At 30.1% G+C, this 27,526-nt stretch overlaps 1 protein-coding gene and 1 long non-coding RNA gene across 3 annotated transcripts in view; one reads left to right on the top strand and one right to left on the bottom strand.

Moving 5' to 3' along the window:
* Nucleotides 1–4,703: 4,703 nt before the first annotated feature.
* LOC142321097 (glyceraldehyde-3-phosphate dehydrogenase) lies at nucleotides 4,704–25,802 on the bottom strand. 2 transcript variants are annotated; one of them, XM_075359097.1, is made up of 8 exons: nucleotides 25,651–25,802; nucleotides 19,706–19,787; nucleotides 14,997–15,120; nucleotides 13,750–13,865; nucleotides 11,489–11,743; nucleotides 9,817–9,977; nucleotides 6,667–6,861; nucleotides 4,704–5,048 (listed from the first exon to the last, which is right to left on the bottom strand). In XM_075359097.1, the coding sequence occupies exons 2-8, from the start codon at nucleotides 19,781–19,783 to the stop codon at nucleotides 4,961–4,963; spliced, it is 1,017 nt and encodes a 338-aa protein (XP_075215212.1). In that variant the 5' UTR covers nucleotides 19,784–19,787; nucleotides 25,651–25,802; the 3' UTR covers nucleotides 4,704–4,960. The 2 variants fall into 2 exon arrangements, with proteins under 2 accessions (XP_075215212.1, XP_075215216.1); XM_075359101.1 differs by lacking the exon at nucleotides 25,651–25,802 and having other exon boundaries at nucleotides 19,706–19,800.
* The window catches only part of LOC142321111 (uncharacterized), a 66,880-nt gene continuing 48,181 nt past the window's right edge, over nucleotides 8,828–27,526 (top strand). The window contains exon 1 of the long non-coding RNA XR_012755586.1: nucleotides 8,828–8,982. This is a non-coding gene — a long non-coding RNA (uncharacterized LOC142321111). The remainder of the gene's footprint in view (nucleotides 8,983–27,526) is intronic.

The raw sequence follows: 27,526 nt of genomic DNA, 5'->3' as shown, positions 1-27,526 counted from the left end.
ATCAGACGTATATGAAAGGGCGGTAAGGAAGAAGAGGTAAATAAGCCTAAGGGTGGTCTGCAAGTATAATAAATTCATGGGTGGCGTGGATGTGGCAGATCAATCAATATACAGCTAGCTATTCTTTCACGAGAAAATCTATCAAATGGTGGAGAAAAGTCTTTTTTTTGCTCCTAGAAACTGCCATGTTGAATGCATTTATATTGTACAATATTGTTAACAACCAAAAAAAAATTACGTCAAAGACAATTCAGAAAGTAGTGAAGCAGCTTGTTGGAAATATACGAAATTCCAGAAAAAGAGGAAGACCTTCAGATGTAGCAGACAAAGAGAGACTGAATGGCAAATTACATCTTCTGTACCCTCTTGAAGAAAGAAAAACCAAAGATTGTGCAGTGTGGAGCGATCGCAGACCTGGACGGACAGCAAAGAAAACTAAGCAAATTTTTTTGTAAAACCTGTTCTGCCAATCCAGGACTACATATTGGTATGTGCTTTGTTTGAATTATAACAATCACAAAAAAGTTAAAAAAGAAAATGTTTATTTTTTTCAACTATAAAAATATATTTCTGTTTATCTATTTCAACTATAAAGTTGTGTATCTTAATTAATCATATTTTATTTTTACACAAAGATATAATTTTTATTTGTCATTCTTTCATCCTATGTATAAATATCAGTGAATGCTCTAAAATTAATTCCCAGCTGGTGCGACAGAGCGATGGTCAATATGGCCGCCGACCTAGCACAGAAAGTTATGCGGCCAGCCCTGCTGGCCACCAGAGCTGTGTGCTTGGCGGCATCATAAATAATTCCAAGTAGACTCTGAGAAGAACGTGGCCAGCAGTGTTGGCCTGACGAGCGCAAAGGTTTAAGTTTTTATTGTTAGAAAGAACAATGAATATTGTAGAAATTTCAGCTTGCAGATGAAATTAGATCAATCATACTAGAAGTTTGAAAAAACATTTGGCTCTTGAAATGGTGGTTATAACAGTTCTGTAACCACCATTTCACATTAGATTGCATGCGAGCACATATTATATGAAATAAATGAAACCTTTTTTCAAATTCACCTTATTAATTATTCTAATCATTTTTAAATGACAAGACAAAAAGTAAAACATTTACAGAATTTTTAAAATAGTATCATGTAGTAATGCATTATTTAAAAAAAACAAAATATCCAAATCATCAGAGTAAAAATGTTGCCAAATAACATATTTGAGAAAAGAAATATTTTACAAGAATTGCCATTCATTTGGAATTTCTTAGACTGAACAAAAAAAAAATTAAAACCTTCTGTTACAAATAGTTTATACAATACAAAGATGTATCAGAAGTAACGAGACTAGTTTTTAAGTCCACACTTTTACACATACACAAGGAACTTGAGCTGCTTTTTTCTGTAAAGATAATATTGTCCTGCAAAGTGCCATTAATTAATAAATTTTCATTTCCATACTTCTTTGTTTTAATCTTGATAGGACCTATTAGGTGGTGCTGGGGTTGGTATTTGAAAAAATTGCATTTATGGTCTGATTGGGCTCATTTAGGAGTACATGTAAAGAAATACTGTAAAAAATGGACCCTTGAGTGGCACTGGGGTATGTACGAGGGTTATTATTTTTTTTCAAGGTACAATCTGTCACGAAATTAAAGCCACGGTGAAAATAAAAAATTTTTTATTTGTAACAAGTACTTAGACATTTGTCATAGCGTGGTACCAACTTTCCAATACCCTTGCCATAGAACAGAGCCATCTGTGTTTTCAGCCATTTCTATGCTGATCTGCAGCTCAATGTCTGTGCAAATGTTGTCGTCCTAGCCAGCATTTCATGTGAGCAAAGAGGTGAAAATCAGATGGAGTCAAGTCCAGGCTGTATGGTGGGTGATCAAACACTTCCCAACAAAAACGCTGCAGGAGCTTCTTTGTTACAGCTGCAGTGTGTGGCCGAGCATTTTCATGGAGAAAGACAATGCCTGATGACAACATTCCTCTCTGCTTATTCTGAATTGCCCTTCGTAGACGTTGGAAGAGTCACGCTGTATGAGGCTGCAGTGATTGTCATGCCACGTTCCATGAATTCCACCAAGAGAACTCCATTCCAGTCCCAGAACACAGTAGCCATTCAAGATTCGCTTGAACTTCTTTGGTTTACTGGGAGAATGAGAATGCATCCACTGTTTAGATTGTTCTAAGTCTCTCATTCACAATGGTGTAGAGAGCTGACCTTGAAATCTCGGGAAACTAATCACTCAGTACAGAAATTGTGAACTGACAATTTTCTCAAATTGCCTCATCCATTTGCTCAATGAGATCATCAGATGATAGCTTCCTTACCTGACCACCTGCATCATGAACATCTGTACGTCCTGCTTTAAAGTTGCTGTCACTCATTGAGGTTTCACCATACACATTACTTATTCGTCGATGAATTTCAGCTGCATTACACCCCTCAGCCTTTCTGTTTATTAACACACAATGTGCTGTGGACTAGCATGCTGTCCTTTTTTATGCACATATTTGTTTTGGAATGCTTGCCACCATCCACAACCCCCTCCCAAAAAAATGTAGGGTGTGTGTATGTAAAAAGATCTGCAGACATGTAACATATGTTCTTCCTTTTTCTTTCTTTTCAATGTGACCATAAAATTATTCTGAATTTACTATTAATTATTGCTAACCCTTGATTCAAATACAAAGTGAAAAAAAAAATATAAATTATATATTGAGCACTTTCAGGCCAATGGCAAATAATATTCATCAAAAGATGAATATGACTATATATAAGATGATTAGCAAAAGACTTTTTGTTCATCTCTTAACATTTACATCAGTATTTTTGATTAGAGGAATATACCTGTGAAGTGTGTTTCCTCATGAGAACACCTGTTGCAATGGGTTGACATGGACAATATATAGTTGTCATATAGTCATTGGTTACATTACTACTTAAGTTAAATATTTTGCTTCATCTCTATCTGTAATAAAAAAAAAGCTTGTGTGTACTTATGTAAGCATGTAATAAGTTATACCTCTTTGGCGTTTAGATTAAGACATTTAAAAAATATTGAAGTATTCGTTATCACATAAAACTTAATGAACTAAATTAATTCTTCAGATGACAATTGAATAAGCACAAGGGTTATCAGCAGCTTAGTATTTATAAAAAAATAATTCTACTGATAAAAAATAATATAACCTGCAAATATTTATAATCAATTGCATTGAACAACTGCATGTGCATGCAGTTTACTAAGCATGAAAAGTTTGTAATTTTGCATTAAAGGTACAGAGAAACAAGGAAGATCACACAGCACAAAAATGCTGTAGTCCACAGTATAGTAAAGAAGTGTTTACACCTAAAAAGGATGGTTTACAGGTACATGTTACTGTCTTTGTTGAATATTTTCAACATCAGAGCTACCACCAAAGATTTTTGACATTTGCTGAATTGTCTGGTACCATAATGCATTGCCACAAATTGCAAAGAAATTTTGAAATTTGTGCAAGCTTACACCATGTTTATTTTGAAAAAATGGTAAACATGCATACAGAATATTATGATTCTTCAGTAATCCAATTTTTATGCAAATTTTCTTGATACAATTTTCAGGGAAATGCCATTTTTTCAAGATTTTTGTTTGTGTTAAAATTTTCTTCTGATGGCAGTTTTATCATAACTAGCTTGATACTTTACATTAGTTACCATGAAAGATGTTTATGCATAAGGCAGTATAATTCAATGACAAGTTAACTATAAATGAAATATAATGATGAATCAACTGTGCTGTAAGCACAACATAAGGGTTGTTGGTGTCAGTTTTAAAATGCTGTTACAAAATCATTTTATATGGCATCTAAGTCTTATTTTGTTTTGTATTCACAAAGGAATCAGTTTTATTATACAATTTGAACGATGTTTATACGATGTAAAATGTTTTATTTAGACTAGAAAGAATATGACCATTTTTTCTCAGAAATGTGCTTATGTGTGTGACTTGTAATTTATTATTTACAAAAATAGCTTATCTTACTAGCAACATATTGATGTATTGAAAGACATAATAAATTATGATATACGGCATACAAAAGAAAAAAACAGGTATGTGGTCATAAATACACCACTTTTACTTGAGGTCTATGAATATCTTTTCTGACAAATGATATTGGTAAACATGTAACACAACAATTCGTAATGAATAACACACTATACAGTAAAAATTGTTTTTTGTTTATCTGAATAGACTTTTGAGTGGTGGGAAATTTTATAAAATGTAGTTTTCTGAATCTCTTTCACTTATACTAACATATGTTACTAATCTGTGATTTATGACATGGGTTTTTCATCATATTTTGCCCAATTTTCAACAGATTTGCTTGAAAGTATTATTTTTAAAATCAGCAAACTATGTTTCATAAACGCAAAGCAAAAAAAAAAATTTCGCTAATAAAAAACACTGCATTATCGTAATTTTTGTACTGTTACAGGCATAAAAAATATCCAATCTTAACGGGTTTTATTTGTCAAAATTGTTAAATCTCTTTAATATACTGTAATTTTTTGAAATTTTTTTCACAAGAGGGTAGCTTAAGACTATGAAGGGAGGCATCAGATATATCAACATATTTTCGTGGAGCGCTAATCAACCGCGGGTCATTGATGGGAAAAGGTTATAAAGGTATGAAGTAAAAAAAAAATTACCACAATAAATTTATTTCAGTAAATCGTGATTATTATAAAAAATATATATACTAATTTTATATAATGTGTTTATGTAAATCCATTATAAATTACGAATAGAAACTTTAAAATCATTCTTGGATAAATTTCTGAACACATTCATGATGAATTTTACTAGTTAATACAAACTGCAAGATAAAAATTACTGCTAAGTTATTATGCGATTTAAGAAGTGTTTTACTGGATAATAAATAATTACTCAGTTTTGAGTAGTTCAACATGGTCCTTGGCTTAAATCCTTGGTTTGAATGTACTTAATAAGGTCAATGACCCTGCTTGAGTAACCAAACTCATTATCATACCTAAAAAAGAACAAACATGAAATCAGATTAACACAATAGTATAATTTACATACAAAATAAACTGGTTTCATAATTTTAAACTTAGTAATAAATTGAAACAACTCTGTATGGGAGGTACCCCTCCCATAAATAATTTGTTTTCGCTACACAAAAACAAACTTTTAGGAGCAACACAAGTTTATATAGGAAGGAAGTTCTAAGCCAGGCAAGAGTTTATGAGTGATTTGCCCAATTCAGAAGTGGCCAAATATCACTTGAAGATGAACCCTATTCGGTCACCCCCTTAATGCCCAAAACAAATAAAAATTTTCAAAAGTGCACAATGCTATATAAGGTTTGATTTTTGTGGAACAATTGAAAAATTTGAGGAAATAAGTGGAGTTTCATGGAGCTCATGCCAAAGAATAACTGATACACAAGTGTGTCGTAGCAAAGTTTATTAACCAAAAGTCAACAGGGAATGGATTCTTGGTGTACAGCTGTGACCCTGAAATAAACAGCAGTCCAGCCAATGGAAGACAAGCTTTCTACAACTGTTTTTTCAACATCAAAGGAGTTCACCTTGATGGCAATCATCATGAGAACCATGCCTGCCTACACAGCATTGAAAATCAACCAGTCTGGCAAAAAAAAAATACATGACAACAATTTCTCACCCACCTTTTATTTGCTCGACCTAGGCCCCATGTGACATTCTCAAGAATGAAGAAAAGCCTAACACGGAAAGCATTTTCAGGATGTAGATGTTAAGAAAAAATTGCTATATAAAAAACCATAGGGACGAGTGAATCAGCTAATGAACAGTATTTTGAAGGTGATTTATGTTTTCAAGATTCTATCCTTAAAATGCTATTATAAAACCTCATACAAATAATTCCAGTTTCATCCCCTTCACCAGAATCAAAAACTTCACAATTCAATGTTCTTGATAATGTTTTAATTAAGTGAGCTTTTCTCTCATTCCAGACTTTTTTTATCAACACCACACACCAAAAACGTTTATACGTATAATGTATATTAACTAAACATTATGGGTCTTGGTTATGGCGATTAAGATCTAATAAAAACAGACAGGAATGTTGTTTTATCAGTTTTAGTGAATTTTATAAATCCCTACATTCATTCTTTGTGCAAGAATCCAGCATCAGGTAAGATTGAAGGTCTGATTGTATAAAGCATGCCATGTCGCAGCAGCAAGTGCCCACAATTGTTTATTTTTCAGAATTAAGATCCTCTCCACTGTAATGTGATCTATGAAAGCTTCTCACAAACTATTTACTCTAATGATTCATCCTTGCCAAAGGCCAAGGAATCTCTATTTACTCTAATGATTCATCCTTGCCAAAGGCCAAGGAATCTCTAAGTGAAGATATAAACTCTTACACATGACTATTTTTTTTTGTAAACCAGATACTGCACTTCAAATTTCATTTTGCCACACATCACAGAATTTATCATCTGGGTTGGTCTCATACATGTGTTGCTCCACATAGAATACAAATAATGAAATTAATATATCATTATTACTATTAATAATGAAATTAGTTATTCTATCATGAATTACAAACAAAACAAATTCACATCACTTCTTTAATGTTGACTGTACATAATAATTTACCATGCAATAAGTTTTACAAATTTTGGACTAAGCTGAATTCCGGCTTTGGCATCAAATATAGATGAGTGAGAATCACCAACAAAATCAGTAGATACAACTTCCTCATCAGTATAACCTAAAATTCCCTTCAATGGTCCCTCAGAAGCTTCTTTAATCTTAGCCTTGATTTCATCATAGGTTGTTTCTTTTCCCAATCTAAACAAATATAACCAGAAGAATCATATATATATATATATATATTACCACTGTACTAATAAATGTAATATTAAATGAAATATAAACCACCAAAACACAGAAAACAACACAAGTATCGTTTTTTACAGGATCCTGCATATTCAGTTGTTTAAATTCTATAATTACATTGAAATATATTTTAATGTATTACAGAATTTAATAACAACTGCAGACGCAGGATCCTGCAAAGTAGATTCTTTAATTAATATGTTAAGTTTAACTTTATCTCTACTAATGTTTTGGTGGTTTCATTTATAATATTATAATAACTCTTTAATGTTAACCAATAAAACATCTTACCATGAAAGTACTCACAAAATTCTGCATCCTTTAATTAAAATATTCTATACTAGGTGCTTTATACTTTATACAATTTAAAATATAATTTAATAGTACAGTGGAATGATGTGAATCTTAAGATTAATTTCAAATATACGTATATGTATAACAGCTAAACCACCAAAACATGGTATAACAAATAAAACCTAAAAAAAAATTAATACCAATAGTAGACTAGCACAGGATCTCACATCATCAGTCTATACACAATTTCATAATTACATCAAAAAAAATTAAATAACTTAATACTTTAAACTTCATTAATACCAATTAAAATAATTAGATAATTTAAACTTACCAAATTAAGTTCCAATAACTAGTTTTTGAAAAATAATTCAAGTACTCGTCAACAAAATTTACACGTACACAAAAATTGTGAAAAATGTTTCCTAGTATAAAGAAATTTCTAATAAGATTCCAGTAATGACAATGGAGTTTTATCAATAGTGTTTTATGTTTTCTAAATTTCAAGTTTTTTAATATTTGTTTGATGTAATTACAGAATTCTACAACTATTGGTGTAAAAATTAATAGAAAATATGTTACAAATTAATACAAAATAATATATATTAATTCATATTAACCAACATTTTCAGGTCTTACAAAGTCCATATTGAAAATTCATATTGAAAATTATCCCCCCTTCAGACCAGTTAATTAGTAAATAAATACACCTTTTTATAGAATTTTCAAATTTTATCAGATTTTACAACAAAATTAACACACACAACAACAGAATTAGCAACACATAGCATCAAAAATAATTTTGAAGCTATCAAAAAATTATAAACTTACATAAAAAATTATATAACCTACATATATGTACACGTGTGTGCCACAGAATTCAACACAACAGTCAAACAAAATCAGTACTTATCAATACTAATCAGTGACTTATTCTATGCCAAATTTCAATCTTATTCATACAGAAATTGTAACCCAATTTTTATAAAAAATTATTGAATCAAACTAGGAAAGAACAATCTATATATGCAGTCTTGTTTATGAAAATAAAGATATTATCTATTTGCTTTCATATCAAATTTACTTGGTAAGCTCTATTTTGATAAAAACTTTTGTAGTGTCTTTCTTTTAGTAACAAAGAATTGAAGTTTAGTTACTATTTTTTGCTTTATCATTTTTATTGAAGATTATTACTATTTAGAAAGCTTTCAGTGGACTGATTTATGTAAAGAGTTGTTTTCTTTGTTTTTGTCTTTTGTTCAAAAGCCTTGTTTTTATTCATATATCCATTATACAATATAGGTTAAGACAGGCAAGAAAAAAAAAATTGTTTCAAGGTCAAATATGTATGTACTTTGTAACTAACCTGTGATGTAACATAACATAATCTTTTGAACTATCTTGACAATACTAATATTAAAACAATAGTAATAATTATAAATATTTAATTCTATCAATGCAAGTCCAAGTCAGAGTTAAGAAAAAACTACTGCCTAATAAGATTGAATGATGCAACTACATTACAAACAATACAAAGTGCAACAGCAAAATAAATAAAAAAAAGATAAAACACTTGTCATTTTTAAACATTATTTCAAAAATAAAGAGAACCGTAATCTATCTCTTCTTTCTCTACAAGAAGATGGCAAGTCAACAAATCTAACTATCAAAATTAGTTCCATGTCTTATTATAATTACTATTTAATCTTTTGATGTGCGTTGTATAATAATTATTAAAGTGGATCAAATTGGCTAACTTAATTACAATCTTTTATCCAGGTAATTTAAAATAGTAATTAATTATTGTAATAGAATCAGAATTAAAAAATTTTCATGTGTAAACAATATGATCTTTTATTATCACAGTTCACTGTTCTTTTTAATAATAATGTACACTTTTTGGAAAAATGCAAAGAACATGAAGGAGGTATTAAACATTGGAATTATTAAGAGGAAAAATTACATACATAGTCTATTAAAAATAAAACCTCCTGATTACACATGAACACTCATGGCAGCCATACTTTTCAAACAATATCAGTATAATGTGAAAAAGTAAAGACATTTTTCAGATTATCTCTTAAGCACAGGTTGACAAAAAGAGCCATTATATTAGGTTGTAAGCAATTATCAGTGCATATGTACAACACCTATCACTGAAAGAAACTAAAGAAATTTCACAGAACTAAACAATTTAATTTTATGCAGTTTTAGTCAAGAGTAAAATTATTTGAATTAAAACAATTTTCTACACACAAGCATGTATTACAGTAATGATTCTAAGTTTAAAAAAATTACTTTTATAAATAAACAAACGAAATATTAAAAAACATGACTGCCAAAAGAAAAGCCATTACTTTGTAATATAGGATAATTAATGAGTGTGCAGATGACAATTTTGCCTGTAGTACTTTTATACTATAGGCAAATAGTATACTATAGTATAAGTCCTTTTATGCTACAGGCATTTTATAGTATTGTATATTTTATCAAATTTATTAATTAATCTATTTAAACATTTATATATATACAATTTTTTTTGGGGGGGGGGCAGCAGTCTTGTAAAAAGGATTTAATAATTCAGGAATACAGATTCATTCTAAGTGCAATTACCTGCAAGTTAAGTCCACAACTGACACATCTGGAGTTGGAACACGGAAAGCCATTCCAGTTAATTTTCCATTAAGTGATGGGATGACTTTGCCAACAGCCTTTGCTGCACCAGTAGAAGCAGGAATGATGTTCTGGGCTGCACCACGACCATCCCTCCACAACTGAAATAATAGATATGAAAATAATCACATTTACTGTAACAACTGCTTAAGTGCATTGTTTCAATATATTAAATAAAGAGAATTCTTAGCAACTCAAAACAAAACAAATCGTCTCAAAAACAACACAAGCTCTCATTAAAACAATCATACTAGTTTCTCCTCTTTTTGAGACCTGTACTGTACTGTGATACACAATTTTTAGCATCTCCATGATTCATAGAAAGATATAAAACTCTGCGAGTACAACTGAAATTGTCTGAAAATGTTTTAAGTAGTTAAGAGAATATAAATTATCTAATTCATTCCCATATATTAAAACACAATACAAGTTAATAATAAGCATTCAGCTTACATAAATTTCAACAAGAAAATCAATTTTTCTTAAACAGGGCAAGTTCATCACCCTATGGGATCTAGTTCTCCAAAATCAGGACAGGCTATCATCATGTTCAGTGGAGTGCAAACTCCCATAAACTCTCAAGTCACTCTTAATAATTTGTTCATGTTTTAACATTCTGTGATCAAACTGCCATATTTTACACAAAGCCTTGAGGCATTACTACAAGCTGCTTTACCCAAGATTTATAGAAGATAGTAAGTAACTTCCTTTCTTCCACAAAAGCATACATGTTACTAATGATAATACCATGCAACTTGTTTTCAAATACTTTATTCAATTCACTAGTGATAAGATATACTTTGTTTACACTTTACTTTGTTTTCATGGCTTCGATTGGCTATAAATCAGATAAAATTGTAGTTAAGTTTTTTTATCTAATACCCACAATAGATGTCATGTAGGCAAACTGAGATGAGATAAAAGTTACTCCCAAACACAGAATACCCACTTTCAAGTCTAATACGAATTCTTTATGCCAGGTTTATCAGGGAAAATCCCTGTACTTTCTGCATAGAGTTGATCATTCCGAACTCCACCTAGTAATAAAGAGGATATTCAGGAATAGTTGGTGAACATCAATACACAAAAAAACTCTAATGAATCCTGTAAGGTACTTTATTGTAGAATAGTCGTACAAAACTAAACAGCCAGTGTAAAGCAACCAATATTGTTAGGTAGCTTACGAACAGAATCTTGCACAAAATAAAAAAAGTTAATACCCATTCATTGGTTCAGTATAAACTACAATGTTTGTTTCAAACCAAGTTTATTTGATCAAATCACATGATCTATAACATATTACAGTCACATGCTAAAAAGAGCTTTTTAAATCTAATTTAAAATTAGATTTCACATTCACAAAGTTTCAAAACTCAAATGACAGGTTTAGCATGTAGTGGATTAATTTTTGTCTGCTTACAGAAATAATTTTGCAATATCCTTTTGTGGAAAGATCCATTTTTTGAATCTTCTGCTTCACAAAAACGAACAATAACATGATATTAATTTCAAAACCTGGGATATTATTATAAAACATATAAACCAGATTATACATTGATAAGATTAATAATTAATAATAGTAATAAACCATACAAATAAAAAAAAACAATACCTTGCCAGAGGGTCCATCAACAGTCTTCTGAGTTGCAGTTGTAGCATGCACAGTAGTCATTAGTGCTTCACAAATCTCAAAATTGTCATGAATAACTTTAGCTAAAGGAGCAAGGCAGTTGGTTGTGCATGATGCATTTGAAATAACTTTAAAGGATGGATCATAAGCATCAAGGTTGACACCACAAACAAACATAGGAGCATCAGCACTTGGTGCTGAAATAATAACTTTCTTTGCACCTCCATCGAGATGAGCCTAAAAAAAGAAAAACACTAATCAAAGATAATAAAAAAAAAAGCTTTATATTTTTTATTGCAACTCACAATTGTGACACAGGATCGGGGACGGTTCTGGAATTTGACCTGGACTCATATGGGTTGCATTCGACACTGTTTTGCTGCCATTGTAGCAAGTCGGGAGTAGTGCTTGTGTTTTTGTTGTTCAAAATTTCTGAACAGGGACTCTGCATAAAATTTCAAATTTTTTCAGAAACTTAGTGACATGCAAGTAGACAATCAGGAGGATTCAAAGCTATGGCTTTGATTTCTTACACAAATTAGTTCAACCAAGATGGCTGAGCTACTGTTGAACTACAGTCAGATGTCACAACACTCCAGCCTATTTATCACAACTTATCTGATTCATGACAAAACACAGGATCAAACAACTTCAGCAGGCTCCTTTTATTCACCAGACATGGTTCCCTGTGATTTTTGGCTCTCTCCTAAGCTTAAAACTCCACTTAAGATTCATAGAGCCGAGATCAAAAGAAATGTGACAAAGATCTATAGAGATGAGATCAAAAGAAATTTGATCTCATCTCTATACAGACTTACAGTGCTAACTAAAAATAACCTTGAAAAATTCTTTTAACATGGAAGCACTAGGATAAATGTGTTGCATCAGAAGGGAGCTGCTTTAAAGGAGACAAGTCAATCAACTAAACAGATCAAGTATTTTTGTTTTTATAAGTCAAGTTTGGATAACAGCTCATAACATCAATTCATAGGCTGATAAAATAAAAACATTTTACAAATAAAACAACCCACTATGTTCATAAAAAGTTATGAACATAAGTTAATAACATCAGACTTTTACATTTTACCACAAAATACTTCATTCAATATAATCCATGTTACTTTCTGCTAACACACTGCACAAATTAAGAAAAAAAAATTAACATTTAATTGATACAGACAACTCTATCAAAAGGCAATGCCCAACAAACTAATAGGTGAGGAAAAAAAGAAAAAAAATCAACTTATAAAAATGAGTATTGTCTATATCCCGCAATCACATTGAGAAAATAGTTTAAATTTGATATCCGAATAAATAAGAGGTATCTTTTGAAAAATTTGAGAAAAAAAAGATTTAAGATTTTATAAATTGTATAAATGCTTCTAAGAAGGTTGCGAATCAGATGAAGATGTTGATAAGAATTGTGGAAGAAGTTACAAAATCTAATTATGAAATAATCATTGGTAAGATATTGAGAAGAGCGATTTCATGTAGTTAAAAAACAGTTATACTAAAAACATAGAAAATTATTTTTCATGTAGGTGTAGCAAGATTTAACAGTGTAGCAAGACTAGAAACTGTATCATCAAGAAATGCTTACATTACATTATGAATGATAATGTTCACAATATTAACTACAAGATGCCACATAGTAAATAAATAACTGTAGATTACTCATAATTGTAGATTGAAAGATTCTGGTAAATAATACCACAGTAATGACACTAGTAACCAGTCATGGGCCCTTATAATGTTTTTCTTTCCAAAGAATAAAAATTACCATAAAATAAATAAATTTTGAAAAAACTGACATAAAAAAGTCAGACTGAGTAAGTAAGTGTACTCCATAAATCTTAAAAACTTGAAAAATATTGTAATAAATTTTTTATATGATGAGGATGATATGAAATGCGAGTCATTACCACACATGAACAAAGGCATAATTTTTTAAACAAGCCACAACTTGAAAAATAAACCTCATACATTTTAAATAACTTTTTATGGTGGTATTAACTCCCAACATGATTTATAACAAAAAAGATGGTCACAGATTGACCATTCCCATCATTCTAGCAATGAAGGGATTTAAATTAAACAATTTCCTTACTTTGTATACTAACAAAAATTCTGACAAGCACAATGACAAGAAATCTTGTTGTACTGTCACATATACATAAAAATTTGTTTTGCTTAACAGTTTTTTTTTTCTTTTAGCTGTTAAAAATAAAACTTTGACAACTTACAGAGGCCTTCTCAATAGTCGTGAAGACTCCAGTTGATTCTACAACATATTCAGCTCCAGCCTTGGCCCATGGGATAGACTTAGGGTCCCTTTCACAGAAAACTGCAATCTTGTTACCTGTGAATAGAATGAAAAATGAACATAGTAAAGAAAAGAGCCCAGTTATCAAAAAAATAAACTATTAAGTAAATTATTATTATAAGTGAAAGAACAAAATCTAATCGTCTTTGTCTATGTCTACATTAAAACAAAACTGTTTAAGTCAGCTAACACTTGTCATTTCTGTTACATTACTCTAAGATTAATACACTACTACATGTAGAAACAGTTTTCAGCATAATGAAGAAAAATTAATAAAATTGTTACTGTTCTGGCTAATCTTGGGGCTTACAGGATAAATAAAATAGAAGCACAAAAGTTACACAATTTTATTTAAATTGCCATCTTTGAAGAAAAAGGTCAAACATTATTCTATTGTTCCCAAGACCAAATTGGTGATAATTATTTAATACACAATTTCAGAAAGATAACAAAATTATCACCTGATCATTAGAGCTAAACAGCCTGGTATACCATGTTAAGGAGAATGAAAATATGAACTTCTTCAAAATATAGTGTTGAGGCTGTCATAATTATGACTTTTACGGCTTCTCAGGAACATTCTAGTAAAACTGTCATCTCATGTTTCTTATGAACTTGAAATTTCCTGTTCCATAGTGCAAGGAATTTTACACACACGACTTCGCTTGCACTATTTATAAAAATAGATCATCCAAGCCTTGAAACTGGATGACCTCCAAAACACACCCACATCATTTCTGCAGCGATTGTCTATTCAATAAACACAAATACCATGAAAACATATAATACTAAATACATAAACTAAATACATTTCGCACATGCTTCAGGGTATGCACATACACTCAAGACTTTTTTCACATGATTAAGAATACTTAATAAATTTTACTATAAATGTCACCCTTCAGTTACTTCTACAGAAACTATATTGATTGTAGTAGTCATTGTGTACATTGTAATCAAAATAGCTGAAGAATGTTAATTCAGATAGCATAATTATTACTCTAAAATATATTAAATATATTAGAAGTGCTAACAATTCATAAAAATAAAAACATACAAAAGCAAAATAATTATAATTACTTTTTCAAAATTCTTATCTTGTAATTAGATAAATCAGCAACTGAAATTTAACAATATACCAGAAAAATAAGCAACTGTAATGCATACCATTGATAACCAAATCATTTCCTTCAGCTTTAACTTCTCCATTAAAACGACCATGTGTAGAATCATACTTGAATAAATATACCATGTATTCTACATTAATGAAAGGGTCATTGACAGCAACAACCTAAAAAAAAAATTCCATAAATTGATAGTTGGCATGTCAGGTGATCAGATATGTAATTGAGACAAGACAGCCTCAATTACAAAATTATTTGCCTCAATTACAAAATTATGCCTACAAAAACTCCAGCTGCAAACAAGAATCAAGAGCAAACTTAAGACTTCAGTCAGTTCCTCATGGTATACTGAAAAAAAAGCCTCGACGAATGTCTATTTTTAAAGAGTAGTAGTTCATTCCATCAGTGGAAAAGTTTTTGAAACTTTTATAACAAGCTTCCAACAAAAGCCTTGCTTCTTTATGGACAATGCACCTTCACACCCTATTAATGATGAGTTGCAGGATGGTAAAGTGCTTTTTCTTCCCCCAAATGTAACATCTCTGTGCCAGCCTATAAACCAAGTAGTACTGGAGGCATTAAAAAAGAAGTACTGTGTCAGCAGCTTCTATTTTTTGATTGAAGGCATTGAAACAAGGGATTTGTTCAAGCCTAAGAAGAGATCTCACAAATCACACTTGTCTGATCCTGGAAGATCATTTGATCACCAAAGTGATAAATATGAAACAATACAAACAGATAACAATGTTGAGATTGTTTCTCGAAATTATCCCTGGATGTTAAAAGTGTGACCATTTCTGATCTACATCAGTGGATGGAGAATGAAGAGATTGCAAATGAAGACGTAGCACATATGGTGTCCAATGAACATCCAAAAGACCAAGATGACATCGTAACTTCAAGCTAAACTAAGTTTTCTCATTCTGATGTCTTAAAAGCCATAAAAAACCCTTCTCGATTACGTGCCACACCAGGATGAGCAGACTGCAGATGACATCTGATTACAAAATAGAGAAACCACAGCATAAAAGAGGTCAGAAAATGAAAAACAAAAGACTTCTTTTCTAAATGAGTAAGAAATAAAACTAATTAATATTTTTTTCACTATTTGAAAACATAAAACTGCAATTTTAATTTTATGAGATTTAATGACTAATTTAAGGATTAAAATGTATTACAGTACTATATTTTTATTTTTTACACTTTAATATAGTATCAGGATGTACTGTATTAAATTTTAACAATACAAATAATTTATTTGTATTGAATTTCTGAGTATTCTGGATTATCCGGCTTTATCACTATCTGGCCGAGTACACCACCAGCTTAGGCCGGATAAACCAGACTCATGCTCCTTGGTCTGCTTGCATAATATTCGCCGTAAGTGTTCTGTTTGACAATGCATATAATACATTTTAATACATCATACTGGGATTGCAGAACATCAGTTAAGTTCAAATGTGAAATGTGCATCTGGTGCCACTTAAGATTTTAAAAGCATAGTTTCTTTGAAAATAATAAATTGAGAATTTATTCAAAATTGATAAATTTTTTAAAAAGAAGTGAAGTGTCTACATGCAGTGAATAGATTGGTAAAAAGATTTTACAATAACAGTTACTTAAATTACGCTTTACCTCATTGGATGGGAAGTCACAGTGTGTTTGCTATCAAGTCCTTTCTGATGGAAGCAAGAAGCAATCAAAATTAATTTGATATTACCCTCAAAAGAAAATTACACTCTGAGAAATCAACAAGCTTCTATTTGTAAATCAAGCCATACTGATAAAAATACAGTTGAAGCATCTTATCTCATAGCATTACGAGTAGCTAAAATGTCCAAACACCATAAAATCACAAAAATCTCATATTACCTCCGGCAACTAATATGGTCAGTTTTAATTCCACTTTCTAACGACATAGTTAGAATTATCATATCATATCATTGATTCAAGGCGAATCAATGATATGGCTGCCAAAGTTTGTGATCAGATAGTTCAGCAAGTGAGTTAAGTGAATTTTTTAACATTCAGTTTGATGAATCAACAGATTTGGCAAATATTTCTCAATTTTTATAATTTGTGAGATATGAATGCAATAGGGGCAGATCGATCAAAGAAAATATACCTGGCCATGCAACAGGACAATGTCTTTTTGATGTTTTTATGAAGATAATAAATACTACAACATATTGAACAAAATGTATTTCAGGATATATATAGCGGTGGTGAAAAGGCCCTAACAGGAAAGAACAGTGGATTTCTGAAAAAATTAAAAGTTCAACTTATACAAAGGGCAGAATGGACACACTTCTTGCTTCACAGACATGCTCTTGCCCCAAATAGTAGTCAGAAAATCTCATTCTTTGTAAAGTTGAAGTCAGAAGGTTATCACAGACAGTGTATCAACCCAGTTATTGGAATTGCAAAATGAATACTATATTTCCAGGGAAAACAAACATCATTCTCATGTTTTTACAGAATAATGAGTATATGTTGCTGTTGGCTTACTTGGCTGATATATCCTCAAATTTAAACAATTGTAATAAATATTTTACTAATGACAGTTATTTGTTTTCAAAGCAATTTTGATAAGTTTCCACTCACTTCTGATTTTATTGAGAAAAATTTGGATGAAGACTATTTATTCATCACAGTTTGGATAGCATGAAGTTGCATTTGTGTGGGGAAAAAATTCAGTTTGAGTATTTCCTGGAAGATAAAAATGATTTCTGAAAGAGACTGGTACTGAATCCATTTAGTGAAATTGTTGTTGCAGCACACAAATTCACAACCAGCTCATCAAAATGTCTGGGGATGTGGATTGTAACTATCATTATATTATATCAACGTAATATCATCTGAAGATTTAGATACGTTTCTTACACGTGTAAAAACAGATGCAAGTAAAATGTTTATAAATAATTTTTCTCCCATAAAATGATTATTTCATTACTGTTTAAGGATAAAGTTGTAACATTAATTTTGCAACTCCCTTTCACACCACCGTCATGGTGGGCGTCATGCCCAGGTTGAAAAACACTGCTTTGTATAAATAAAACAACAAAGAGGTTATTATCAACAAAGTTGCTATAATGAATTTTTTTTTAAATCCTGTATTCTCAGTTATACAATTTTTTCATTACAAAATTCCAGCATTCAATTTATTTTTTAACAATAACATGGTCAAATCCGTGTTTTAAAAGATTAAAAACAAATGGCAGAATACTGGGGCATTATATATAATGCTTTTTGGAGAATTCATAAATTACTTTTTTGTTTTGTTCATTCCATTATTCAAGATAAAAGTAAATTTGCTTTTAAGAAAAACACAGATTCCAAGAATTTATAAAAATTGAGAGAATGCAGAATTATTTATTTTTTGGCTAATCAAAATTAACACTACTACTGTAAATAACACAAATTTTCTCCAACAATTTTCAATTACTTAAGAGGATGTCAGAAAATTTTGGCTGTTGTTAACAAATATTTGTAGGAAGTAACAGAATATTTGCAGAAAGAAGAATAAGAATTTGTAAAAAGTTTGATTTTATAATGTTTTGTGCAATTTGGGCAATAGGGAAAAATTGTCATTAAGTAATGGGTTTTCTAATGTTGGTAAGTTATGCCTGCCAGATTGCACCACTGTTAAATTGTTGATTCACAATTGAAATCTTTATATTATAGGCCATTACAATTTTTATCATAAAATAAGAAAAGATGCCTAAATTGTTAAAACAAATGATGAAAATGTGTATTTTAGAAAAAATACATTTCATAGACTTCAAATTTTTTATCCATTTAATTACCCAAGAGACAAAATTACTCACAGTATTGTGCTCATGAAAACTGGAATATGTTGTATTAATAAGTCAGTACGACAATCATATTGACTATACAGTCAATAAAACTATGGTTTTAAATAAAGTTCGGAGGCAGATTTTCTTTTACTATCAACTGATCAACATTTGTATAATCTGACCACCACTGGATCATTTTCTTTAAAAATATCAACTATTGGCCATTTACCCAATACTTAATTTATTTTAATTTTTTTATACATTTCCATAATCACAGTTATACTTTACTTAAAATAAAGTTTCAAAGTAAAGTATATAAAACACTACTCTGAAATTGTATGATTAACCTTTACATGGCTGGTTCTACAAGCTTAGGTATTTTAAGTTTTTAACATTATATATTTTATAAAAATATTTAAAAAAAAATCTAATATAATAATTATAATATAAATCCGTTAATAGTGTTACAATAAATTGCAAGAAAAGTTACTTCAAGATTTAAGATAAGGATTTCTTTTATGCAAGGCAAAATTCTAAATGTTTTAAAATTAAAAATTTTTTTTGACAATTCAATTTTTAATTGATGAAGGATTGAAAAAATTAAACTAATTGTCATTTTATGGAAAAGTGAAACTTTAATTTTATAATTAACACGTTAGATAAGAAAAATTGGTAAAGATATATTATCTTTACGTTCAATGACAAAGAGAACGCATCACTTGTCTACAAGCTGATAACAGTAATATGAATTTCTTTTATTTAAATTAATTAAATTTAAAACTTTTTTAATTTAAAAAAAATAAAGTTATATAGGGAATATGAAAAAAATTAAACAATGCATTTATATATATTAACATCATATATATGAACATCAGATTATTATATTTATATTATACAATCATATCACTAGAATATTTATTCATAAAAAAAATTAAAACATATGTATATTTCATACCTGACCACCACGTTCAAGAGAAGCTCTCAATACAAGACGACCGATACGGCCAAATCCATTAATTCCAATCTTTGACATGGTTCTAAAAAAAAAACCTGGGTAAATAAAATAGCATAGGTTTTAACATCACAAAGGAATTAAAATATTCATAAATACTTATCATAAAAGAAAACTCTTCAAAAGTGCAAATACTTAATTTATTACATAATTCCAGAAGATTCAGAAACACAATAAAATAGACAGATGGGTTTCCAGAAGCAAAAATTACAGTGATCACGTACTTCTAGCAACAGATATAAAAGGAGTACTGAAGAAGAGAAAAACATCAAAAAATGTTATTCAATGAAGAAAAAAAAACTGGAAATGAGGTAGTAAAAGAGAAGTTAGCTTCAAAGTATTAACTGGAAAATGCAAAGACAACATCGCAAATTAATTTTAACTAAATATCAAAACATGCCATAAAGAAAATAAGCAGGGAAGTAGCTTCATGAAGGGACCATATGTTACCAAAGACGTCTGAAAAAAGTAGAGGAAATAAAATATAACAAAAAGAATAAGAAAAAAGAAAGAAAAGAAAACAAAATAAGAATAAATATAAGAAAAAAAATAAAAGGAGAAACTTAAAAAAATGCTCAAATATAAAAAGATTTAGAAAGAAAAGGGTAGATGAATCAATGTTTAACAAATAAGTGAAAAAAGGAACTAAAATTCCCATAGAAAAAGCTGAGTTACACAAAAGAAGAATATATACTTAAAGAAAAAACCTGCACCAACCTAACAGAAACCTATATAATCTTTCCATACAACACCAAATTGTAATTTAAGTGAATAAAGGAAGAGCAACAATCCTAAAATTGGAAATTACACAAGCAACAGAAAAAGAGATTAAATGTTTTTAATGAATGAGAATCACAAGAGATGGTGAACTGTTCAAATGTTCTTTCAGTTTCCAATGTTGAAAGAAAATTTCCAAAAAATTCATACAGGACCTAGGGTACTCAACAAAACTCATGCAAGTTAGAATGTATTCCAACAATGGAAAAGGCATATTAATAGTGGAGAATATTCCTTAAAGTAAAAAACTTTCATATTATAGCTAACCCTACTTGATTTAAAAAATGTATTTGCTTAATTGAAATAAGAGATCTATTAAACATAAACATAACTACTGTAACTTAAAGACTCCCCACACTTAACCTAGTCATCCTTCCACTGACAATATTTTTCAGTCCTCTCTTAGGGTAACAGTTATGCTGCAGTGTTTGTCATTATGTCCTCCTGTATGTCAAATCAGGGTCCTTTTAACAGTATCTTCAGCTCTGAGAATAACCAGAAATTCCAAGGAGCCATGTCTGGTAGGTGAGGAGCCTTACCAACCTAAGAATTTCATGCTTGACCAAGGCATGATGAACAGGGAAAGTACATTATTGCGACAAAAAATTCTTCATTGTGAACACAGAACCTACAGGTAGTAGTTTGTAGACAGTTTGGCTTCGCTTCCAGTACGCAGCCATGATGCAAACTCTGTAGTGGTCAAAATAAACAGTCAATCACTTTCACTTAGCTCCTCATTTGTCTTGCTTTCTTTGGCTTTGGGGATAATGGTAATTTCTATAGTGAAAGCTAAATTTTGGTTTCTGGATCATTCCAGAGGCTCAACATCAGTTGTCTTAGGGATTTAGGATTAACATTTAGCACATTCCAGCTTGTCATGTCCAATGTTAAAACAAATCTTTCTAAACAAGCAAAAGCAGCCATTCTGTGCACGCCAAAATTATTTGTACCAAACAGTACTAATCCCCCAATGTAATTTGTAATTTTCAAACTTTGTATCAAACTAGTGTCGACTTCTGGTACACTATTCACTCAACTGAAGTTCAGCTGTTTGAAAATGAACAAGTTTAACTTGTGTAGCCCTAATCGCTTCTCTCACAAAAGCTTGTGTCTTACACAATTGTTCACTTTGGGTGAAAGAATATATACTTAAAAAAACCCCTGAACGAATCTTAACATAAACCTAAATAATATGTCCATACAACACCAAATTGAATAAAGAAAGAGCAGCAATCCTACAATTGGAAATTACACTAGCAACAAAAACCAAATGTTTTAATGAATGAGGACCACAAGAATTGGAGGACTGTTTCTTTCACTTACCAATGTTTGTCCAAAAAAGCATTCTTTCCACTAAGTTTTTGGCAGTACTTATCTTACATTATGTAAGATAAGAACTCTTCAATTCCAACATTAACATAAATTTTTGGAGGAATAATTTGTGTAAATATGTTACACATAATTACACTTCTACCCAAACCCTAAGTTAAACCATACTTTTAAATAAGAGAAAAAGAAGCCTGAACAAAAATTGATACATTCAACATATTGTCAAATTTTTCAATTAAAATTAACTGAAAAACTTTTTCTACAATCAACAAAAGTAATCCGTACTTCTTGCAATTCGAGTCATTGTAAGGTTTATATTTCACACACTTTTTTCGCCACATTTTTCTCTGCTTGTGAAATTATGTGAAGTTAAGTTTGTGTTTCATACTCTGTAAGATAAATATAATCATTATTTAACACAATTTTATATTTATTATAATTTAAGCTTATATCATAATCTACAAACATTCAACATACTTCATACAAGTATGAGCAGAATTAAAATAATTTACCCTTAAAACATTTTTAGTTCAGCTGGATAATTGTCATCCAGCACACATGAAAAATGTCAAGTTGTTAATTTATTAAATACACATGGTAAGATTATATAAAGTAATCTAACAGGTCAAACAAATTTACATATACACAACTTTAAGTCAGCCTTTCAATTTTAAAATTATAAATTTGTTATTCTTAAAAATGAAAACCACCAATATTTTTTGTTCATAGCTAAGAACATAATGAAACAGTTGGTTTTTTTACTGCTGTCATTTAATATTATAATTTGATAAACCTTATCTACAGTAAGTACACCCCAATTCTACACAGGATGAAAATAGACTTTTTTTAATAAGGGCTGTTTTACATAAAAACAAAAGTGGATGAAAGAAAAAACTGCCATTAAAATAAACTTACAAATATGTATTATTTTTCTACCAATTTCAGTATATTTTTCATTAACATTCTATTAGCTTCATTTTTGTCTTAAAATTTTCCTCCAGCAATTTAAACCAGTTAACTTTCTGTAAGAGATTTATTACTTAAAAACTATAAGATGTACAGGTGGTTGACACCTGTACAGTGCTTCAAAGATTTCCCACAGAAGTTACTTAAATTGTTGTATAATCTTTTGTTTAAATGTATGGTCAAGCACTGCCATAAAAAAACAAAATCCCATTGGATAGCTTCCCTTTAATTCTGAATAGCACGGCAAATTTTTTGTAAGTTTCGCAATACATGTTCATTTACAATATTTCCACATTCAATGAACTCTTAGTAATATCCCTTCATTGCCCCCCAAAAAACAGAGTGGCCATAAGCTTCCAATCTGAACATTCTTCCTGAACTTTAGTCCTCGAGATGGCGTTGCTTCACTGACTGCAGTTTTGTTTCAGCATTGTGTACATTAGCAAAGTCAAAATATCATAATATATTCACAAACAATTAAGCAGTTTATCTCCATATTAGTGAAGCTACAAAAACATAGCTTACAGCAAGACTTTTCCCCTGTATTTATCAATCCAACATTTTTTTCACCTGCCAGATGCATAACCTTCTATGTAATCCAGTTTCTCCATTAAATTTTATTAATTATTTAACAAAAAAAATTGGAAATTCATTTAATAATATGAAATTGTAAACATTCTTTTCAGAAATTTTTTTTCTTTGCACTTTTTCTGAAAAATCATTTGGGCAACTGTTATACTGTTCATTGTGAAAACCCATCCTGCATTTTCCAAACAATTTTTTAACTTTACCTTTGCACATAAGTATCATAAAACATCACAAATTTCTTTGAGGATTTCAGCAGGATATTTGTTTTTTGCAATTAAAAAACAAATTACCCAATACTTTACAGAACTACTTATAGGTTATGCACACAAACTAAACACATAATATTGAAACTATTGTTGCCAGGCTGATGTCTACTGATACAAATAAATGTGCTATCTGTTCCCAATCGGCAGCAAAGCAGAAATGACCATTTCCTAAAATTGTTTGCCTTACATTTCCCTATTACTGTTAATTCTTTACTTTGTAGTAATAATTCACTGACAATTACTACATTCCTTTTATTAAAAAAGGATGTACACACTAGTCCCAACAACAATGGGGAATGTATACAATTATATAAAAATGGTAATTAAAATTATCAAGTCCACTTTGAAAACATATAAATTCAATTACTCGAAAATTAGCCAATAATTTACCACAAAATTTAAAAAATTTCAGTAGTTCAAATTACAATAAGAGTGGAAATTTTGTAATCTTGGCAACCGAAATTAAAATAACTAAGCTGGGTCAGTTATTAAAGTAATTCACTGGAGAATTAGTTTTTGGGTTGTAAATAAACCACTTACTTACAACAGCAACTTAAATTTTTTTTTACAAACTAATAAGATTTTTTGCTCACTGGACTTTTTAATTTCACATTCAAGTTTTCAAATGGTCCCACAAAACAGGCACTAGAGAATGTATAATTTTCACAACTTGGAATTGTACCAGAAGAGATGTTGTACTAAGGGATTACAGTAAAACAGGGTTGTTATAAAGTTAAGAGCACATTAGAAAATACCTGTCCCAAGGCTTCAATCTTTTCTATGTTCATCTTTTGTGAAACTAAGTTCAATTCATTGCTCTCAAGCCCAGGAATTAATATTTTGTCATTTTTTTAGCCAAATTTGAATACAACCAATTACATTATTTATAATATTTAATTAAAGAACCATTCAATACACAACAGGAAATAAATGACCTAACAATTTAATAAGTACAAACAGGTCACCTATCTAACCTATTCTGACCTTGTCAAGGGTGTTTGAAGGAAAGTATATCCTTGACATACAATTTGTCACAATATAATGGATCATTGTATTAACAATACATATATTAAACATTGGAATTTAACAAAAAAAAAAAATGGTTTATTGATTACCAAATGAAAATACAAGTGAGTATACAAATTATAGATTATATTACCTTAACTATATTACCTGACTTTAGACATTTATTATATTTAGCAAACGTTTTACGAATATCTTCAAAACATTAATTAAAACAAAAAGTTAGTATAAAATGTAAATATTTTAAACTCTTACAATAATTTCAAGTACCCAAACAGGTTTAAAAATCATGCGTTTCTTTTATACACTAATTAATACAAAGATGTGATCGTAAGTTACACTAACCGATTTATTCAATTTTTGACAATGGACTATAATTCGAAATTAATCAAAGCCGGAAAGAAAACAATGTATCTTATTAATCCATATATGTCAATGCATGCATGAAATATTAACACAATTACACACCATTATGGAATATTCTAACAGTTAAGTATTGATTAATTAAACTACAACGATCAAAGAGGTTCTAATTTAGCGATAACCTAAATTAATATCTAAATAAATACTTCTATTAAATCAACGAGAAATGACATATTTTACCCAACAGTAAGGTCAAACTAAGGTCGAAGCCGGCACGAAGAAGGCAACAATTACATACAAAATTACTAAGTTCTGTTAAATAAATTCATATAGGAAAAAACATCAAAATTTATTATTCACTGTTAAGTAAATATATCATTGCCGGAAAAAATTATAAAATAATTTTGTGGTGAATTATGGCGTGGCACTGCCACACCACGCTAAAACAGCAGTTTTTCTAAGTAAACATAAACAAATAACGTTTGAAATACAGACTGGCCAACAAAAACTAAATAAAATGTGGTATGCAAGAATAATTAAGTTAATGCAGAATTTTAACTGCAGTGGTTTACTGACCTCAAATTATATTCAGAGGACCCAACTCAACACACCAAATTTTCAAGACAAACTAGAAGTCGAGAGGATGAAGACAGGACGCACGTTCATTTAAAGGAAGGTCGATCACGTGATATCATTTTTCCCCCACCACTAAATATCCGCCCATACTAACAAAGTAATAAATTGCCTGATATTACGGCAACTTTGTTTTTCAGATTCTATTCCTAATTTCTTAGCTACTTTTATTAATATTAAAATTTCCATAAAGAAAAAAAATTTTTAAATGCCGCAATTTGATATTTTAAACTAATTTAATTTTTAAACTAACAATGAAATTTAAGGTTATAAGAACGTTGCTTACCGTATTACAATTGCAACAAGTTAGTTAAATGTATATCATGAGATATATTTGATATAACGAAACATATTTTAAAAGTAATAAACAGCTTTTAGTTATACCTAAGTAAATGTAAAGATTAATTTATTGTTTAAAAAATACCGTATTGACCAATTTTAATTAATTTTCTTAAGGGAACATATTACTATGAGTAGTAACATTAACTTTTGCATTAAAATATTTTATTATAGTTGACACTAAATAAAATTATTTTCTTTTTTTGAAATAATTTTTGTAATAATTGACAAAATTTTAAAAACACTAACGATAGAAAGTTTATTTCTTTTTAAATTATAGTTGTCTATCCCGAATAGCTCAGTGGTGAAGAGTTGCTTATTTGGATATACTGTGTACATGGTTCTTTTCATAACTGCGAGATGACCAGAGAATTCTTTTTAGCAACAAGATGGTCCGCCTCGCTGGTGTAACTATACAGGTCGTTTGAATGAAGTTTTCCTTGACCGCTGGATCGGTCAGCACGGAACTGATGACAGTGCTTTTTTAAGGTGGCTTCCAAGGTCACCCAATCTAACCCTTTTTGATTTTTACTTTGTGGTTTTTGAAGAATCATGTGTGTGTGCCTCCCATAAACAAGATTACTCCATTTAAAACTTACCGATCTACCCGGTTTAAGGCACAGTATTGAAGCGGATGTTGCTTCCATTACTAACTAGTTAAAGTATGGAAAGAACTCTACTATAGGTTAGAATAGTACTGCATGAAGAAAGGTGGTCCCATTGAAAACTTGTAGGGAAAAACTGTAAGAGACTTTTATTTTATCTGTGATTCATTACTGTAAGTCAATGTTGTATGATGTTAAAGAGCTTTAAAACCCTGATATTCTTTTTTGTACACTCTATATATTGTTTTAATAAAAAGGCAGTATCACATATTAATTTGTTGATATACAAGTCTTTCCCAAGTCTTTCTCATGAATGCACATAAAGAATGTGAATTCACTAGATCAAGTGAATGTTCTGAAGTGGAGACCAAAATGCCAGCCAAATCCTGCAGCAGTGCACTTCTCACTTATTAACTGCTTCTCAGTTTCACTTGGTTATTCAAATTGTAAAATTTCCTTATGCAGCCCACTACTTGGATTTTTATTCTTTAAATATTTTGCCATGAATATGTTTTCATGAATGCAGATAAAGAGTGTGGGGTTCCAAGCACTATTCAGAGTCACTATGATGTTCATTAAATGCCATCCTCATCAAGCTAAGCTATTATAACTTAACCCTGCATTTTGGTAAAACTTTATCCTAAACTCCACCACCTGACAACCACTGCTTGTCAGTTTCACTTGTTTACTCATTTGGTGAGATTCCCTTACCCACTCCTCTACTTGAATTTTTATTCTTCAAATATTTTGACTTCAAGTTTAAATCAGACTTGAAAGAAGCTGATTAAACACTAATCTAATCTTTTTTTTATAAAAATCTTCTGTCTTTAAGGAAAATAAAACACTAAGCTTAACACAATTATTAAATATTCATT

The sequence above is a fragment of the Lycorma delicatula genome, chromosome 1 (genome assembly GCF_047948215.1).
Source record: "Lycorma delicatula isolate Av1 chromosome 1, ASM4794821v1, whole genome shotgun sequence".
NCBI lineage: Eukaryota > Metazoa > Arthropoda > Insecta > Hemiptera > Fulgoridae > Lycorma > Lycorma delicatula.
Note: the sequence above shows the minus strand (reverse complement) of the source record. Positions and strands in the feature narration are given on the sequence as shown.